The 19,902-nt window shown below is 62.9% G+C and overlaps 1 protein-coding gene across 1 annotated transcript; it reads left to right on the forward strand.

Annotated features, from left to right (window-relative positions):
* Positions 1 to 3,914: 3,914 nt before the first annotated feature.
* LRCH4 (leucine rich repeats and calponin homology domain containing 4) lies at positions 3,915 to 18,123 on the forward strand (the record flags this gene model as incomplete). Its single annotated transcript, XM_029056130.1, has 18 exons — positions 3,915 to 4,110; positions 12,269 to 12,413; positions 12,503 to 12,629; positions 12,735 to 12,840; positions 12,978 to 13,114; positions 13,231 to 13,352; positions 13,742 to 13,838; positions 14,078 to 14,168; positions 14,312 to 14,400; positions 14,455 to 14,495; positions 14,999 to 15,124; positions 15,244 to 15,303; positions 15,452 to 15,534; positions 15,674 to 15,772; positions 16,442 to 16,566; positions 16,673 to 16,810; positions 16,906 to 16,983; positions 17,342 to 18,123. Coding segments are annotated over 18 exons (2,070 nt in total), but the record flags the coding sequence as incomplete, so codon positions are not given.
* Between the last annotated feature and the right edge of the window lie 1,779 nt (positions 18,124 to 19,902).

Below are 19,902 nucleotides of genomic sequence, written 5' to 3' on the forward strand. Positions count from 1 at the left end.
ACAGATATTGAATCCCCATTTTACAGTTGAGGAAACTGATGCTCTGAGAAGCGAAGAGACTGGCCCAAGGTCGCACAGCAGGCAGGTGGTGGAGGCGGGATTAGAATCCAGGTCCTATGGCTCCCAGACCTGGGCTTTTTTCCCTACTCGTGCTATTCCTGAGATTTTAGTTGCTCCACCTCCCGGGAATCTACTTTGGTGCTGCCGGGCTCATTCTGAGCCACAGGTAGGTGGAATAACGGGGTATTTCAGATGGATATTTCATTCAATCGTATTGTGTGCTTACTATGTGCAGAACACTGTACTAAGCACTTGGACAATACACAATATCCCTTCATAATAGAATCAGATTATTTCAGATGGGTTTCACCCCTCTTTCCCCCCGCAAGGTTGAAGATGGGAGCTTGTCCGTCTCTGTTCTCCCCCTCTAGACTGGAAGATCGTTGTGGGCAGGGAATGTGTCTGCCAACTCTGTTGTATTGTACTCGCCCAAGCACTTAGCACAGTGCTCTGCACCCACTAAGCACTCAACAAATACCATTGATTGATGGATTGATAGGGCTCGTCGTTATGGGCAGGGAACGTGTCTACTAATTCTGTTGTATTCTCCCAAGCGCTTAGTACAGTGCTCTGCCCATAAGTGCTCAATAAACGTCCAATGATTGATAATAATAATAACAGTCTTAACCCCCATTTTACAGATTAGGTAACTGAGGCATAGAGAAATGAAGTGACACGCCCAGGGCCACACAGGAGACAAGTGACAGATGTGGGATTAGAACCCACGACCTTCTGACTCCCGGGCCTGGCCTCCATTCGCTACGCCATGCATTAGGGGCCGGGAACGTGTCTGCTAATGTTGTGGCGTCCTCTCCCAAGCTCTGCCCGCTGTAAGCGCTCAATAAATACTGTGAGCCTGTTGGGGGCCGGGATTGTCTCCATCTGTTGCCGAATTGTACATTCCAAGCGCTTAGTCCAGTGCTCTGCACATAGTAAGCGCTCAATAAATGCTGTTGAATGAATGTTCTGCACACTGTAAGCGCTCAGTAAATACTGTGCTCAGTAAATACTGCTCTTAGTCCAGCGTCCCCTTGACGCTGTTTAGTGCCATTGTTCTTGTCTGTCCGTCTCCCCCGATTAGACTGTAAGCCCGTCAAACGGCAGGGACTGTCTCTATCTGTTGCCGACTTGTTCATCCCAAGCGCTTAGTACAGTGCTCTGCACATAGTAAGCGCTCAATAAATACTATTGAATGAATGAATGAATGAATGTTCTGCACACTGTAAGCGTTCAGTAAATACTGTGAGCCCGCTGTGGGCCGGGATTGTCTCTCTCTGTTGCCGAACTGTACTTTCCGAGCGCTTAATCCAGTGCTCTGCACATTGTAAGCGCTCCATAAACACTGTGAGCGCGTTGTGGGCCAGGATTATCTCCATCTGTTGCCGAATTGTACGTTCCAAGCGCTCAGTCCAGTGCTCCGCACATAGTAAGCGCTCAATCAATACTATTGAATGAATGAATGTTCTGCACACTGTAAGCGCTCAGTAAATACTGTGAGCCCGTTGTGGGCCGGGATTGTCTCTCTCTGTTGCCGAACTGTACTTTCCAAGCGCTTAGTACAGTGTTCTGCACACTGTAAATGCTCAATAAACCTTGTGAGCACGTTGTGGGCCAGGATTATCTCCAACTGTTGCCGAATTGTACGTTCCAAGCGCTCAGTCCAGTGCTCCGCACATAGTAAGCGCTCAATCAATACTATTGAATGAATGAATGTTCTGCACACTGTAAGCGCTCAGTAAATACTGTGAGCCCGTTGTGGGCCGGGATTGTCTCTCTCTGTTGCCGAACTGTACTTTCCAAGCGCTTAGTACAGTGTTCTGCACACTGTAAATGCTCAATAAACCTTGTGAGCACGTTGTGGGCCAGGATTATCTCCAACTGTTGCCGAATTGTACATTCCAAGCGCTCAGTCCAGTGCTCCGCACATAGTAAGCGCTCAATCAATACTATTGAATGAATGAATGTTCTGCACACTGTAAGCGTTCAGTAAATACTGTGAGCCCGTTGTGGGCCGGGATTGTCTCTCTCTGTTGCCAAACTACTTTCCGAGCGCTTAGTCCAGTGTTCTGCATATTGTAAGCGCTCCATAAACACTGTGAGCCAGTTGTGGGCCGGGATTGTCTCCATCTGTTGCCGAATTGTCCATTCCTAGCGCTTAGTCCAGTGCTCTGCACATAGTAGGCGCTCAATAAATACTATTGAATGAATGAATGAATGTTCTGCACACTGTAGGCGCTCAGTAAATACTGTGAGCCCGTTGTGGGCCGGGCTTGTCTCTCTCTGTTGCCGAACTGTACTTTCCAAGCGCTTAGTCCAGTGTTCTGCACACTATAAACGCTCAGTAAATACTGTGAGCCCGTTGTGGGCCGGGATTGTCTCTCTGTTGCCAAATTGTATTTTCCAAGCGCTTAGTACAGTGTTCTGCACACTGTAAACGCTCAATAAACCCTGTGAGCCTGTTGTGGGCCGGGATTCTCTCCCTCTGTTGCCGAAATGTACTTTCCAAGCGCTTAGTCCAGTGCTCCGCACACTGTAAGCGCTCAATACATACGACTGAATGAATGAATACCATTGATTGGCGGGGTGGGGGCGGGGCTCCTGCCGAGAGGACTACAATTCCCATAATTCCAAGGGAGCCCAGAGGGGATGACTTCATTGGGGGGGAGAGCGTGTATTGCCCGAGCGTTTAGTACAGTGCTCTGCACGCAGTAAGCGCACAATAAACACGCCTGGACGAATAAAGGAGGAATTCCCTCCTTCTTTTCGGAGAGGGGATTGTTTTGGAAGCGCTGGAGGGAGTCAAAGTTGCTCGGAGGTGGAGCCTCCCCCCCACCTGCCTCCCACCCGGCCGGCTCCGCCCCCTACCTCTCCCTCCTAGCCAATCAAATGCGCCCCATCCGACGTTGGCCCCGCCTCCCTCTCGCTTCCTGGTTCCTGATTGGCCCGAGCCACGGCGGAGGAGGGAGGGGGCGGAGACAGTCGTCGCCCCGCCCAAATCTGAGCGCGCGCCCATCCGTGGCTCTGATTGGCCCGAGCGATGGCAAGGGGGGCGGAGGCAGTCGTCGAACTCCTCCCCCTTCCGCCCTCCCAGACCCGAGCTCGCGCCCTCTCTTGGCTCTGATTGGCCCAAGGGACACCGGGGGGCGGAGCCAGCCGTCGCACCCCTCCCCCCCTTCGCCCCGTCCAGATCGGAGCTCGCGCCCTCTCTTGGCTCTGATTGGCCCAAGCGATCGCAAGGGGGGCGGAGCCAGCTGTCGCCCCGCCCAGATCGGAGCTCGCGCCCTCTCTTGGCTCTGATTGGTCCGAGCGACGGCCTGAGTAGGAGAGGGGAAGAGACAGCCGTCGCCCCACCCAAACCCGAGCTCGCGCCCGCTCTTGGCTCTGATTGGCCCGGGCGACGGCTGAAGGAGGGGGGGAGGGGAGGAGACAGTCGTCACCCCAACCCGAGCTCGCGCCCACCCGTGGCTCTGATCGGCCCGAGCTACGGCAGAGGGGGGCGGAGCCAGCCGTCGCCCCGCCCCCACCCGAGCTCGCGCCCACCCGTGACTCTGATTGGCTGACAGGGTGGAGGGGAGGGTGAAGGGGGCGGAGTCATCCCGGCCCGCCCCTGACTGTGATTGGCCGACGTCCGGCCAATCGTCCGCGCGGGGCGGGCCCCGGCGGAGGAGCCTCGCCATTGGACGCGGCGGCGGGCGGGGTCCGCCGCGATTGGTGGGCGTGGGGCGGAGGGCGCTTCCGATTGGTGGGCGGCGGCGGCGGGGTGTCGGGGGCCGGGCCGGGGCCGCCAGTCGGGCAGCGGGCGCCGCCGGGGGCGGATGGCGGCGGTGGCGGCGGCGGCGGCGGTGGCGGCGGCGGCGGCGGAGGAGGCGGCGGCGCCGGGGACCGTCCCGCCGCCCTCGGGCCCGCCGGGGCTGCCGGGACACCGCAGCGCGGAGCGCGCCCTGGAGGAGGCGGTGTCCACCGGCAGGCTCAACCTCTCCAACCGGCGCCTGAAGCAGTTCCCCCGGGCCGCCGCCCGCGCCTTCGACCTCTCCGACATCACCCACGCAGGTCAGTGCGCACCGGCACCCCCTTTCGCGCCGAGGGATTCGGGAAGCGCTTACCACAGGGCTCTGCACCCAGTCAGCGCTCAATAAAGCCCACTGAATGAATGTTAGTAATAATGGCGTTGGGCTTGGTTAGGCGCTCAGCACAGTGCTCTGCACCTAGTCGGCGCTCAGTAAATCCTACTGAATGAATGTTAATAATAATGGCGTTGGGCTTGGTTAGGCGCTCAGTACAGTGCTCTGCACCTAGTCGGCGCTCAGTAAATCCTACTGAATGAATGTTAATAATAATGGCGTTGGGCTTGGTTAGGCGCTCAGTACAGTGCTCTGCACCTAGTCAGCACTCAGTAAATCCTACTGAATGAATGTTAATAATGGCGTTGGGCTTGGTTAGGCGCTCAGTACAGTGCTCTGCACCTAGTCGGCGCTCAGTAAATCCTACTGAATGAATGTTAATAATGGCGTTGGGCTTGGTTAGGCGCTCAGTACAATGCTCTGCACCTAGTCGGCGCTCAATAAATCCTACTGAATGAATGTTAATAATGGCGTTGGGCTTGGTTAAGCGCTTAGTACAGTGCTCTGCACATAGCGCTCAATAAATCCTACTGAATGAGTGTTAATAATAATGACATTGGTACTGGTTAAGCGCTTAGTACAGTGCTCTGCACATAGCTCAGTAAATGCTACTAAATGAATGTTAATAATGACGTTGGTATTGGTTAAGCGCTTACTACGTGCCGGGCACTGCTGCTGCTGATCATGTTGGTAAGCGCTCAGTAAATACTACTGAATGAATGGTAATAATGATGAGGATGCTATTGGTTAAACGCTTACTACGTGCCGGGCACAGTTAATGATAATCATGTTGGTATTGGTTAAGCGCTTAGTACAGTGTTTGGCGCGTAGTAAGAGCTCAGTAAATAGTACTGAATGAATGAATGTCAATAATCATGTTGGTGTTCGTTAAGCGCTTACAATGTGCCGGGCACTGCTAATGATAATCATGTTGGTATTCGTTAAGTGCTTAGTACAGTGCTCGGCACATAGTAAGCGCTCAATAGATACTATTGAATGAATGTTGTTAATAATGTTGGTATTTGTTAAGTGCGTACTATGTGCCGAACACTGTTGTTATTATTATTATTATTAATATTGGTATTTGTTAAGCGCTTACTACGTGCTGAGCACTGTTAAAGATAATCATGTTGGTATTTAAGTGCTTATTAGGTGCCCAGCACTGTTCTAAGCGCTGGGGGAGATACAGGTCATCAGGTCATGACCCCGTGACGCTCACAGGCTTCATCCCCATTTTGCAGATGAGGGAACCGAGGCCCAGGGAAGTGAAGTGACTTGCCCACAGTCACAGAGCTGACAGGTGGCAGAGCCGGGATTAGAACCCACGACCTCCGGCTCCTAAACCGGGCTCTTCCCACTGAGCCACGCTGCTTCCCTGGGGGAGATCCGGCTGTCCCCCATGGGGCTCACGTCTTAGTTCCCTCATCCGTCAGATGGGGATGGAGGCCCAGAGAAGTGACTTGCCCACGGTCACCCAGCTGACAAGTGGCGGAGCCGGGATTAGAACCCACGCCCTCCGACCCCCGAGCCACGCCGCTTCTCATCTGGGTATCTTCATCCATGCTGTCGTATTTCTGGAGCGCTTACTGCGCGCAGGGCCCTGTACTGAGCGCCGCCCTAAACACAGGTTCATAAGGTTGGACACAGTCCGGATCCTACCCGTCTCTCCCTTCCGGGTCCCCTCATTTGCATAACCCCGCCCACCCGGTCGTACGGGCCTCACCTGGGCCAGGTGAGGGTTGGGGACACGCCCCCACCCCTCCCATTTGCATGGACGCTCACCTGTCCGGCCGATGGGCCCGGCGCCTCCTCCCCGCCGGACACCTGGCCGGGGGCCGGCTCTGGCCGCCTCCCCTTTCTGGAAAGTTTCCTTCCCCCACCCCCCTTATTAATAACAATAATAATAATAATAATAATAATGGCACTTTTTAAGCGCTTACTATGTGCCAGTAATTGTGGTCTTTGTTAAGCGCTTACTAATAATAATGATGGTGCTTATTAAGCGCTTACTATGTGCCAAGCACCGTTCTAAGCACTGGGGCGGATCCCAGGTCATCAGTCTGTCCCCGATGGGGCGCCCAGTCTTCGTCCCCATTTGACAGAGGAGGGAACCGAGGCCCGGAGAAGTGAAGTGACTTGCCCGCAGTCACCCAGCCGACAAGTGGCGGAGCTGGGATTCGAACCCAGGACCTCCGACTCCCAAGCCCTTGCTTTTTCCACTGAGCCACGTTCACGTGCCGGGTGCCGGGGCGGGGGGAGATCCAAGTTGATCTCCCGGTCTCCAGCCCCGTCTGACAACCGGGGGAACTGAGGCCCGGAGAAGGGGAGCGACCGGCCCGGGGCCACCCGGCAGACACCTTCCCCCTTCTCCATCCGGTTTCCTCCGGCCTCTTCCCCTCCTGCCCCCGCCCCCCAACCCTTCGCATCTCCCCCGTCCCCACCTCCCGTCCCCCCCCCCGTCTCGCCCGAGTGAGGGGTGCCCCTCCGCCCCCCGCCCACTCCCCGCAAGCATCCTCCCCCCCACACTGGTGGTGCCCCCCGCCCTGGTTCGCCAGCTCTTCCCCGGGCCAGGGAGGAGAGGAGAAGGGGGAGCGGCTCCCGGCCCGGCACCTACCCCAGCCTCTTTCCCCTCCACCGGAGGTTTCCCTCACCCGCACCCCGCGGGGACGAGGTGTGAGGAAGACGCACCCCTCCCCCGACCCGTGTGGAGGGACAGAGTGACCCTTTGTTCGATTTGGGGACCGGGGAACAGGTGACCCGAGCCCCAGCTGCTCGGCGGAGTGGGCTGGGGGAGGGGGGGCGTGGCCGGCAGCTGCTGGGTGACTCGCATTCCCAGGACCCCACCCCAGGCGGAGGGACGCGGCGTCCGGCCGGGGTCTACCGAGCGGGTGCCGGACGGGACCGGTCGAGCCCGGCCTCTTCCCTCCCCGGGCAGCCGGCTTGGGGGGGGGTCACCCGGCGGTCGGCCCCCGGCTGCGGGGGGACGAGCGGGCCCCGGCGCCGAAGCCGGACGGGTGTCGCCGGCCGGGCCGTCCCCTGATGCCCTCCTCCCTGGCGGGCCCTTGGCGAAGGCAGCCCGGCCTCCTTCCGCCTTCCCCTGCCTCCCGGGCCCGGTCTCCGTCGTGGCGGGAGGCGTGGGGGTGGGTCCGTCCACCCTGCCCCTCCTGTCCTCTGCCCGCCCCGGGACGAGGGGGCTCTCCCGGCCCCAACAGGACCGGGGGGCTGGGGGCGGGGGGACCCTAGGCCTAACCGAACCTGCCCCCCTCCTTCCAACCCAGCGCCCCCGCAGCCGGGATGGAAAGAGGAAGCGATACGTCTCTCCTCTTCTACCCACCGTCCTTCTTGACCCCTTCAACCCTCCCCTTCCCCGGGGGGTGGGGGCCTTCTCCTCTCTCCCCCAGCAGTATCCACCTCTGAACCTGCCTCCGTGATTTCCCTTCTCTCCAAATCTCCTTGGGCAAAGAGACTCCCCCGGGCTGGGCCTGGGCCTGGGCCCCGTCCCCAAGCTGCCTGGAGGAGCAGGAGCCTTCTGCCCGGTTCCTCCCTCTTTCCCTCTGGACTTCCCCGCCACGGGGTCCCCCGGGAACTTGTGAGTCCCGCCCGCTTCTGGTTGTCCAGCTCTGGGCCGCTCCTACCAGGCCGTCTCCATCCCCCACCTGTCGGAAAGTCCTCTCGGAGATCTAACCCGCCTTTCTCCTGCTGCGGTTGCGGCCCCTCTTTACGGTCTGCCCCGTCTCCCACCTGCGGTGGTCTCAGCCCTTCTCCCCGAGGTCCTGGTCCTTGCCCACCCTGGGGGGGTCTTCCCCAAGAGCCCCGGGTGTTCCGGCCTCGTGCCTGAAGCGGGGCTCGGAGGTTCTGGGGACCCGGGACGCTGATGCCCCTCTCCCCCCTGCTCCTCAGGGCCGGCCTCGAGAGGGGAGGCCGGCCTGCCGCGGGCAGAGTAGCCGGGGAGCCGCGGCGGGAGATCGGCCAAGGAGAAGCCGGGACCCTGCCCCCGGGGAGCTCGCCTCCCGGCCGAGACTCCCCAAAACCCGCGTGGAAAACATGGGCACGGGAGGTCGCGGGAGAGCCCTAGGGAGGGGGCAGAGGAGGGCTAAAGGGGGTGACAGAGGTGTGACTGGGAAGCCTGGCTTCGGCCTTGCAGACGGTCTAGGCGAGAGAGAGAAAGGGTGCACGTGGGGGTGTGTGCTGCCGCAGCACGGAAAAATGGAGCGGAGGGGCCGCCGAGGAAGCTGGCCACTTGGGCAGAGGGGCCTGAGACCCGCTAGCTGGGGGGTTGGTGCCCGCTGGGGGAGGCCCAGCAGGGTGCCCGGGCCCAGGGCTCCATCGGCACTGGCAGGCTGGGGAGGGAGCCGCCGGACCCTCGGTGGAGGAGGAAGAGGAGGAGGAAGAGGCCGTCAGACTGATGGTGTGGGTGACCCCAGCTGCTGTGGGGAGCCCCAGCGGTCCAAGGGGGCTGTTCCCCGGGGCCGGCGTGTCAACCCTGGAGCTACCCACCCCCAGGGGCCAGGCGGACTGCAGCCCCTTCCGGGACCGTTTTCCAAAATTCCACTTTAAAAAAAAAAAAACCGTATTAAGTGCTTACTGTGTGACAGGGACTCTGCCCAGCTGTGGGGTAGATACGAGCTAATCGGGTTGTGCACAGTCCCTGTCCCACGTGGGGCTCACGGTCTCTATCCCCATTTTGTAGATGAGGGAACTGAGGTCCGGAAAAGTAAAGTGACTGGCCCAAGGTCACACGTCAGCCAGTAAAGCTGGGATTAGAATCCAGGGCCTTCTGATTCCCAGACCCAGGCTCTCTTCACCAGAAGGGAGAAGGGAAAGGGGGAGAGCCTGGGAAGGGGATTCCAGTTGCCCTTCTCTCTACGAGGCCTGGGGTCCCCCGAGCGAATGGCCGTTTGTAGGCGTTGGGTGTGTCTCAGTCCCAACTTTGGGGTGTTTGTGTGTGTCTGCTCTTGGGTTTCAGGGTCTCTTTCTCAGGTTTTGATCTCCACCCCAGGTATGAGCATCTCTGTCCGGTCTCCTCAATCCTTCCCTTCCCCAGGACACCCCCCCCCCCCTTATTTTCCTTTTCTCTCTCCCCCATTTCCTGGGCCCCGGGACCAGGTGGATCCCGCCAGGCCCGGACCCAAGGCAAGGTTGTTTGAGCAAGCGAGAAGTGCAGCAGCGAAGGAGAAGGCGCCTCAGGCTCCCCTGACCACATCCTGTCCTCCGGCGCCTCCCCCAACCCCGGCCTCCCTTCCGCTCCAAACACAGCCCCTCCAGTAGCGGTGGAGCCCAAGGGGCTGGGGATGGGGTGTGAGGTTGGGGAAGCTTCACTCTGAGATCTAGCCTCAGGAGAGACCCCCCCCCCCAAAAAAACACCATACCCACCCACACCGCCCCGTGTGATGGGGGAAGGCCGGCCAGCCCTGCACCCAGGCCCCCAGGATATCTCAGCCTCAGTCTCTCCGGTCCCCGTTGCCCCCCAGGGCAGGAAGGAACCTGGAGGAGGATTGCTTCCTTCTCGTTTCCGGTCGTGTGACCGTTTTCCCGGCGGGGAGCTCCCTTGGAGGGGTTACAGAGGCGCAGCTTGCAGCGGATAACTCCCCCTGTCCTGCCGGCCTTCCTCGCCCACCCCCCCCACAGCGGTCAGTTTCTCCCCCAGCCCTCTGCGGACCCCCGGCTGGCCCGGGCACGGCGGTGGGCTTGGGGGGGTCTGCAGTCTGCAGCCGGGCCAGGGAGCCCTGTCTGGGTGGAGAAGGGGGACGGGGGTGGGGGGGACGGAGGGGGGAGGCAGAGTCGTCGGGGGTGGAGAGGAAGCGGGGCCCGTTACGCAACCTGGGCTCAGGGGAAGTGGGAGGGCTGGACGGGGGGGGGGGGGGGGGGGGGGGGGGAGGGAGAGGTGGCCCGGAGGCCACAGGGAGGGTGGGGAAGGGGCGTCACTGGGGACTCCTGGGCTCGGCGCCCACCAGAACCCAGCCCGGGTCCCTCCCCAGTGGGGGCGGCCCGAGGAGCCCCCTCGCTGCAGGCCCCGAGCCATCCCCCCCGGAACAGGAGCGGACCCAGCCTCTCCGAGTTTGTTGTTGACAACCAGTCCTCCCCCCTCGCCCTGCCCTGTCCCACCCCCAGACTGCCCTGCCCCCCTCCCCCTGTGCATCTGCTCAGGGAAGAAGCAGTTGAGATCGGGAACCCGAGCTGTCTCCGAGTCACGGCCGGGCCGGGTCCGGAGCCCTCGCTCCCCTGACCCTGGGCCGGCTGAGGCTGGGAGGGGAGGAGGGGTGGAGGGCGGCACTGGAGCCATTCCTTCCTCCCTGGCCCAGAACTCCCAGCCCCATCCTCTGCCTCTCCCAAGCGCTTAGTACAGTGCTTCGCATAGAGTAAGCGCTCAGTAAGTCAATAATGATGGCATTCGTCAAGCGCTTACTATGTGCCATGCGCTGTCCTAAGCGCTGGAGTAGTTACGGGGTAATCAGGTTGTCCCCTGTGGGGCTCACAGTCTTAATCCCCATTTGAGAGTTGAGGGAACTGAGGCCCAGAGAGGTTAAGTGACTTGCCCAGAGTCACACAGCTGACGAGTGGCGGAGCGGGGATTGGAACCCGTGACCTCTGACTCCCAAGCCCGGGCTCTTGCCACTAAGCCACACTGCTTCTCCATTCTAAATTCTGTTAATAATAGCGGAACTTAATATGTACGTATCTGTGATTTTATTTATATTAACGTCGGCCTTCCTCTCTAGACTGCAAGCCCACTGAGGGCAGGGAATGGGTCTCTTATATGGATATATTGTATTCTCCCCAGCACTTAGTAGAGTGCTCTGCACACAGTAAGCGCTCAGGAAACACGCTTGACTGACTTCCCTGCCCAGCTTGGGCTCCAGGTCCTCCACCTTCCAGGTGGATAATAGCAGCAGCCATATTTTTTAACGTATTAAGTGTTTACACTGCCCCAGCATTCATGCGGTCATATTTATTGAGCGCTTACTGTATGCAGAGCACTCTACTAAGCGCTGGGGAGAAAACAATGCAACAATAAACACACATTCCCTGTCCACAACAAGCTTACAGTCTAGAGAGGGGGATACTAATAATTGTGCTTTTTGTTAAACGCTTACCATGTGCCAGGCACTGTACTGAGCCCTGGGGTGGGTACGAGCAAATAGGGTTGGAAGCAGTCCCTGTCCCACACGAGGCTCACAGTCTCAATCCCCATTTTGCAGATGAGGTCACTGAGGCCCAGAGAAGGGAAGTGACTCGCCCAAGGTCACCCAGCAGACAAGTGGCGGAGCGGGGATTAGAACCCAGGTCCTTCTGACTCCCAGGCCTGGGCTCCGTCTACCACGCCATGCAGCTTCTAAGTGGCAGGGCAGACGCCTCCCGGGTCATCAGACCCGTTCCCTCTCCCACCCGGGGCTCCCTGGCGAAGTGGGAGGGAGAGCAGGGAACTTCTTCCCATTTTAGAGATAATAATAATAATAATAATAATGTTGGTATTTGTTAAGCGCTTACTCTGTGCAGAATACTGTTCTAAGCGCTGGGGGAGATACAGGGTCATCGGGTTGTCCCACGTGAGGCTCACGGTCTTCATCCCCATTTGACAGACGAGGTAACCGAGGCCCAGAGAAGTGAAGTGACTCGCCCACAGTCACACAGCTGACAAGTGGCGGAGCTGGGATTCGAACCCGTGACCTCTGACTCCCAAGCCCGGGAGTTTCCTCTGAGCCACGTAGAGATGAGGGAGCCGAGACCCAGAGAGGTTCGGCGACTCGCCCGAGGCCCCTCAGCGGGCCGGTCGGCCGGTCGGCCGAGCGGGGACCGGAACCCGGGTGTCCCGACCCCCAGGCCTGGCTTCTTACTGTTTTCCGGCTGGGAGCGCCCGGGCCCGACCCGGCCCGATTCTCCCAGCGGCCGGGTTTCCCCTCCCCCTCCCCGGCGAGGAGCGACAGCCGGCCTCAGTGGGTCGGCCGGGTCCCGCCGGGGTCCCGTGGGGACTTGGGGGTCTGTGTGGATGGGGGGGATCTGAGCGTGGTGGGCCCGGAGGCTCTGTAGCTCAGACCCCGTCCCCCCACCCCCGCTTCTCCCCGTTCCCTCCCCGCCCCCCGCCACAGACCTGTCCCGAAACCGGTTTCCCGAGGTGCCCGAGGCGGTGTGCCAGCTGGTGTCCCTGGAGGGCCTGAGCCTGTATCACAACTGCCTGCGGGGCCTGAACCCCGGACTGGGCAACCTCACTGCCCTCACCTACCTCAACCTCAGGTACCGGGGCGGGGAGGTGGGAGGGGGCACCGGGCCGGGGGTTCCCCGGCGCGGCCCCTGACGGCTCTGCCCTCCCCTCCGCCCCGCAGCCGGAACCAGCTGTCGTCGCTGCCGCCCTACGTGTGCCGCCTGCCCCTCCGCGTCCTCATCGTCAGCAACAACAAGCTGGGGGCCTTGCCCTCCGAGCTGGGCGCCCTGGCCGGCCTGCGCCAGCTGGTGAGGGGGCGGGGGGGGTGGGACGGGGATGCCCCCCCGATGGGTGGGGGTGGGGAGGGACCCCGGCCCGGGGGGCGGTCCTCACCCCCTCCGTTCCACCCTCAGGACGTGAGCAGTAACGAGCTGAAGTCTTTGCCCCCCCAACTGAGCGGCCTCGAGGCCCTGCGGGACCTCAATGTCCGGCGGAACCACCTCAGTGCCCTCCCCGATGGTGAGACCACCCCCACTTCCCTCTCGCGCTCCCCCCGGACGATCCCCCCGCCCCGCCCCACGTCCGCCCCTTCCCCCCCGCCCCCGCCACGGCCGGCCCGGCACCCGGTCCTGACGCGGCGCCGCCCCCTCCCCCAGAGCTGGGGGACCTACCCCTGGTGCGCCTCGACTTCTCCTGCAACCGGGTGGTCCGCATCCCCGCCTCCTTCTGCCGCCTGCGTCACCTGCAGGCCATCCTGCTGGACAGCAACCCGCTGCAGAGCCCCCCTGCCCAGGTGAGAGCCCCTACCGACGCCCCCCACCCCCGCTCCCCGTCGCGTCCCCCGACCCCCCAACCGGGACACCCAAATCCCATTTCCTGAGTGTCCCCTCTGCCCGCCCCCACCCCCAGATCTGCCTGAAGGGGAAATTCCACATCTTCAAATACCTGTGTGCCCAGGCCAGGGGAGGTCGGGGGGACCCCGGGCTGGGGGAGCTGGAGCCCGCTCCCCCGTCCTCTGGCTTCAGCCCCTGGTGAGTGACCACTGCCCCCCCTCCCCTTCTCTTCCCCGCTCCCATCTCTTCTCTCCCCGGCCTTCTGGCTTCAGCCCCCCGGTGAGTGACACCCTCTTCGACCTGTCTGTCTCTGTGTGTGTCTCTCTGTCTCTGTCTCTCTCTCTCTCTCTCCTGTCTCCCACCCTGCCTGGATGCTGGAACGGTTGGGGCTGGGCGGGGGGGCAGGCGGAGGGGACCCCGAAGGAGTCCCACGGAGGGAAGGAGGCAAGGAGAAGCCCCCTCCCCTGTCTTGGAATGGATCGAAGGGTCATCTGGCAAATCCCGGGACGGAGGGAGAGCTGAGGGGTGGGAGCTGGGCCCCCCACCCGGCGTTGACCGTGCCCCCCCACAACCCCTCCGCGTCCCAGCCCGGCCGAGGAACCGTTCCCCGGACGGCCCAGCGGGGGTCTGGATTCCGGCTTTCACAGCGTGGACAGTGGCAGCAAGAGGTGGTCGGGGAACGAGGTGAGACCCCCACCTCTCTCCACCCCCCGGTCCTGATTCCCCCCACCCCCGTCCCACTCCGACCCTCCCACCCGCAGGCTCCTAGCAGAGACCTGCTTCCCGCCCTTCCCCTCAAACACAGATGGTGAAGAGATGCCAGCCTCGCCCCACCACGCTCCCGCCCCCGCCCGCAGCCTGCGCGTTTTGGTGGCTCCCCCACCCCCAAACCCCCCTCTCCCGTCTCTCCCCGGTGCCCCAAGTCGACGGACGAGTTTTCCGAATTGTCGTTCCGGATCTCGGAGCTGGCGCGGGAGCGCCGCGGGCCCCCCGAGCGCAGGGAGAACGGGGCCGGTAAGCGTGCCGGGGCGGGGACGGGGGAGGCCGACCGCGAGTGGAGGGGACGTCGGGAAGAGAGACGCCCGCTGGCTCTGCCCCCCGGGGGAGAAGGAGAGGGCTCGGCGTCCCGCTCACCACCCGCCCCTGCCCTCCCCCAGGCGATGGGCACTCTGAGCGGGTAGACTACATTGACAGCAATGAGGAGGAAGAGGAGGAGGAGGAGTGCCGCTCACCGCCCAAGGTGAGGGTGGCGAGGGGAAGGACGGGAAGGAGGCTGGCCGGGTGGGCCTAGTGACTCGAGCCCGGGGCCCGGGAGTCAGAAGGACCTGGATCCTCATCCCGGCTCCTTCCCTTTTCTGCTCCGTGACTTGAGCAAGTCCCTTCCCTGGGCCTCAGTTCCCTCATCTGAAAAATGGGGATGAAGACTGAGAGCCCTCACGTGTGAGACAGGGACTACGTCCAACCCGTTTTGCTCGTGTACCCCGCCCCCAGCGCTTAGCGCAGTGCCCGGCACATAGCACCTAACAGATATCGCTGTCGTTATTATTGTCATCCTGTTACCCCTCCTCCCTGCCCCACCCCCCCCTTCCTCTGGCCCTGTAGGAACAGCGGGAGGAGGAGCAGAACTCCCTCGGCAAGAGGGAGGCAGAGAAGGAGGACAGGTGCCCTCCACCCCCCACGACCAGGTGAGCCCTCCCCCGCGTGCCCCTCCACTCCCGCCGGTGCCCTGTTCTGACGTCGTGAACCCCCACTCTCCTTCCCCCCACCCCATCTCGCTTATGCCGTGGGCGAGGGACCCCACCAGGCCCCCATGAGTGACACCCCCACTTCAACAACCCCCCCAGGCGGGAGGACCCGGCCGGGGAGGAGCGGCGCCGGCCGGACACCCTCCAGCTGTGGCAGGAGCGAGAGCGGAAGCAGCGGGAGCAGCAGCAGCAGGGGACGCAGCGGGGACCGCTCAAGAGGGACAGGTCCGGCCGGGAGGTGGGGCGGGAACTCCCCCATCGCTCCTGGTCTCGCGCGTCCTCTGGCTTGCGCCCCCTGCCCCCGATGCCCATCGTGCCTGGGCGTCTCTGGGTCTTTCCCTCAGTTTCCGGAAGGCCACGAGCGGAGCCTCTGGGGCCAGCACCAGCACCCCGGCCACCCACAAGTGAGTCCCGGCTCCCCTGCGCCAACCCCCCGCTCCCCGAGCCTCGTCGCCCCATCTCCCCAGCCCCCCGCGTCGTCCTCCCCTGTCCCCCAGCCTTTCCATCACCCCAGTTCCCCACTAACATGCCGTCCGTCTCCGTCTCCCGCAGCGGCCCCACCGAGGGCAGTAACCCTCAGCCCGGAATCTCTGTTGTGCTCCCATCCCCCGAGCCGCTCCCCTCTCCGGGGCCAGGTGGGTGAGAGGCTGGACGGGGGCGGGCGGGGGCCGGGGGGGGGGGGGGGTCTCTGCTAGCCTCGGGGGTAAGAAGGGACAAGCGGGAAGGGGGAGGGCCCGGGCCTGGCTCACACCACTCTGTTCCCGCCCTCACCAGCCTCGGTCCCGTACTCCAGGCCCCCCGGTTCCATCCAGAGACCCAACAGCTTCCTGTTCCGTTCCTCTTCCCAAAGCTGCATCCAGCCTGGGAGCCCTGGTGAGTTGCTCCGACGGGGGTGGGGGACGGGACGGAAGGGGACCCCGATGTCACCCCGGGAGGGAGGAAGGGAGGGAGATTAGGCCTAAGCTGGCTGTTTCCCCCAGGAAGCAGAGGGAAGCGAGGGACCTCTCGCCCACATCCTGCCTCTGGCCTGGTATACGCTGCCTCCTCGTATCTGACAGATAATGACTCTTCCCCCGCCTTCAAAGCCTTACTGAAGGCCCCTCTCCTCCAAGAGGCCTTCCCTGACAGCCCTCCACACCTCTTCTCCCACGCCCTCCCGGGTCGCCCTGACTTGCTCCCTTCATTCATCCCCCCACCTCCCAGCCCCACAGCTCAAGTGTCCCTCTCTGAAATTTATTTCTTTACGTCGACATCTGTCCCCCCCCCCAGACGGTAAGCTCGTTGCGGGCAGGGAACGTGTGTGTCGTATCGTTCCAGTGCACCCTCCCGCGCGCTTAGTCCGGTGACCTGCAGGCAGTAGGTGCTCACTAACGCCGACGGACTGACTGACGGAAGCTGAGGTGTTTTCTTCCCCCAAAAGTCCCTCAGCCCTGAAGGAATAGGGGGAGGTCGGCTGGCGGGGGAGGATGAAGCAGGGGATTCCAACTTGGTTCCCCCCAACCCCACCCCACCGCCCACCAGCGCTGTCCTGTCTACCTCCAGGGACCCTCCCACCCAGCCCGACCTCCCCCGACTCCTGCTTCCTCCTCCCTTCCTCCTCCGGCCTGAGACCCCGGCGTCCCCTCCCAACCCTCGACGAGAGAGAGACCGCATCCCAGCTCCGCCAGGTGGGTTTCCGCCTAGAATCCCTTTCAGCCGTCGTCCCTCCCGCCGCCCTCCGGGATCCTCCCGGGAGAGGTCGGGGGCGGTCACCTTCTCCGCCCTCCTCCTCAGGTCCTGGAGTCGCGGCTGCAGCTGTCGGTGCCCGAGGACCTGGGAGAGGCCTTGGCCGACGGGGTCCTGCTGTGCCAACTGGCCAACAAGCTGCGGCCCCGCGTCGTGCCTACGATCCACGTGCCCTCACCCGCCGTGGTCAGTGCCTCCCTGGGGGGAGGGGGCTGGAGGGTCAGAGCGGGGGAGGAGCCAGGAGGTCTGACCGTCCATCTGCCCCTCCCCCCCCCGCCCAGCCAAAGCTCAGCGCCGTCAACTGCCGCACCAACGTGGAGAGCTTCCTCGAGGCCTGTCGGAAGATGGGGGTGCCCAAGGTAGGAGAGGGGTGGTCGGAGGGACGGGGCGAGAGGCGCCTCGCACGGCTTTGCGGAGCGGGGCCGGGGGCCGCCTCTATCCCGAGGAGTGCATGGCTACCGGGGGGACCCGCCCCGGAGGAGTCCGGGAGGCGGAGGGGCCTCCATCGCGGTTGAAGCAGACCCGCAGGGAGATGGGGGGAGGGCGGGGGACCAGGTCGCCCGGCTCGCCGTCGCCGTCCCCCTGCATGCCTGTGCCCGGAGGGTCGCCGAAGGCGGCTCCCTCCGCCCCTCGCCTCCCACCCGCCGCTTCCGCCGCCGCTAACGCCCGTGTCCGTGTGTCTGTCTGTCTCCGCCCCGCCGCCGACCCTAACCGCAGGCCGAACTGTGCCCAGCCTCCGACCTCCTCCAGGGCAGCCCCCGCGGCCTGCGCACGGCCCTGGACGTCTCGCGGCGGGCGCTGGGGGCGGGGGACCCCGGCCCGGCCCCGCCTGGGCCCGCCCCCGCCAACCTGGCCGGCTTCGCCCTGTTCTACGTCGCCGTCATGCTGGTGCTCTATGTGGCCTACGCACGGCTCGTCGGCCCCTAGGGCCTCCGCCCCGGGTCGCCGGGACCACCCACCCGCACGACACCCATCCACACACACACACACACACACACACACAGTGCCTATTTATAAGCCTTCCCCTTCTTCCCCTTCTTCCCCTTCCACATGGCCGGGCCAGCTTGCCGGACCAGAGGTGCCTTCAATCCCCTCCCACCACTCCCCCACCAACCCCTGGGCCGGAGCCCCATCCTCGTCTGTCCGTGTCCACCCCCACACTGCTGACCTCACAGCCCCCACCCCTCTCCAGGGATGGCCACTCTTTGCCCCCATCTCTGGATGTGCAGTGTGTTTATGTGGGTGGGGGGCGGGGGGATGTTGCCTGTACATTCTCTCTCTCTCTCTCAGAAACACAGACACACACACACACACACACTCCCCCTCTCCCTGCCTCCTCCCTCCCCCATATCTCGGGGTGGGGTGAGGGGGCGGGCGGCTGCGTGTTAAATTATCTCTGTTTTCTAGAGAAGCTCTTTGTACGTGTCCGCGTCCGTGTGCCCCCGGGGCCGCCCTCGCCCTGTCTGCGTCTCGTGTATAAACTGTACAGATCGTGTCCATCTCCGGTGTCCGGCTCCGTCTGCTCTCCTCGTCAGCCGCCGCTCGCCCGGGCCCCCCCCTCCACCCTCCGACCCCCAGGGGCCGGTGGCCCAAAGAGAGGGGCGGAGGGAGGGGGCCTTGGGCCCGTCTGCCGCTGCACGCCCAGGAGCTCAGGAGAGGGGGCGGCTCTGCGCCCCCTTCCTCCGAGCGGGCCCCCACAGCTGGGCCTTAGTTTCCCCCATCTCCCCAAGGAAGCGAGCCACCCCGGGCATCCCCGTTTCTCCCGAGAGACCGCCCCCGGCCCCAGCTGCCTCGCGTGTCCTGCGCTTACGCTGAGGGTAGTGGGAGACCCCCACCCAAACCCCTCCGCCCCCTGGATGGTGGGCTCCTTTTCCCACCCAGCACCCCCCGGGAGGGCGCAGACCGGAACGGGGAAGCCGAGGACCCACAGGGGATGGGGGTGAAGGGCGTCTGGAGTGGGAGGGAGCCAGGAGAACTCTTTCCCAGAAAGTAGCTGCTGGGGGGGAGGGGGTAGAGGGGAAGGGGAGAAAGCAGGGCCGGAGCTGCTGAAAGGGGCATCGGCTCCACCCCTCACCCTCTGCTCACCCGTTTCCCTGCTAGGAGTCTCTCTGCTACCCCCACCACGTCCTGGAGGAGGATGGGGGGAGAAGGGGCCTCCCCCAAGTGGCCTGTACCATCTACAGCCTGCTGGAGCAGGTGGGACGCTCAGCCCCACCCTAGGGAGGGGGGTGTCACCCCGCTCCAGCCCGCCTTTCCCCGGCACACCCGCGCCGGAGACCGGCTTCAGGGGCGGGGGAGAGCTGGCCGCCGGCCTCCGGGAAACGAGACTCTCCGCAGCGAGGAGACGGGAACGGAATCGTCCCTGTCTCTGGGACTGTTACTCAGAGGGGGAATTGGGTCATGACTCAGCCCCCGCAGGACTCTTACTTTGGTGAGGGGGAGGGGACGAAACCACCCCTCCCGCCACCTCCACGTGACTCAGGGTCCCGTCCCCACCCCCCGCCACCCCCCAAAAGGGCTCGGCCAGCCCCTCGTCCGAAATCTCGCCCCCCTCTCCCCTGCAAGGCGTTTCGGGAAGGCTGCTAGAGGGAAGTGAGAGTATCGGGTCGCCCACTGGCAACCTGCTTGTCGGGGCCTGCAATAAAGGAGTCGGAAGCCCAGGAGAGGTTACTTCAGCCGCGCGCGTCTGTGTATGCGTGTGTGTGTGTGAGAGAGAAAAGGAGGCAGAGAGGCGGGGAAGAGGAGGCCGGCCGGGGGAGAGAGGCGGTCTTCTCTCACCTCCTCGTCTCCCTCCCTAAGCTCCTACCGCTTCTCGGGGCCGTCGCCCGCTGCGGTCGGTGCTGGCCTTTCCCGAGCTCTTGGGGACGGGGGAATCCCAGGTCTCACTTCCCAACAGCCCACCCATCCAAACGTGAACCCCCCGCTTCCAGTCCCTCCCCCTGTTGGATCCCGCTGTTAGGGTGGGGCCTCCTCTTCCCAGATGGGGGGAGAAAGGGGGGCCTGGAGCAGATCCGGTCCCTGAGAGGAAGACCAGAATGGGTTGCAGGTGGGGTGGGGTGTTCCTGGGAGCTATCGATCTTTTTGATTGTGTGCTTACCGTGTGCCGAGCGCTGGACTGAGTGCTGGGAAGAGTACGATATAGCAGAGTTGGAAGACACGTTCCCTGCCCACAACGGGCTGACAGTCTACTGGTTATTAAATCTTCATTGATGACTTGGGTGACGATACAGGATGGCGGAAGGACCTGCCCAGCCCAAGAACAGCTGGAAATTCCCCAG

Source organism: Ornithorhynchus anatinus, chromosome X5, assembly GCF_004115215.2.
Source record: "Ornithorhynchus anatinus isolate Pmale09 chromosome X5, mOrnAna1.pri.v4, whole genome shotgun sequence".
In the NCBI taxonomy this organism is placed as follows: Eukaryota; Metazoa; Chordata; class Mammalia; order Monotremata; family Ornithorhynchidae; genus Ornithorhynchus; species Ornithorhynchus anatinus.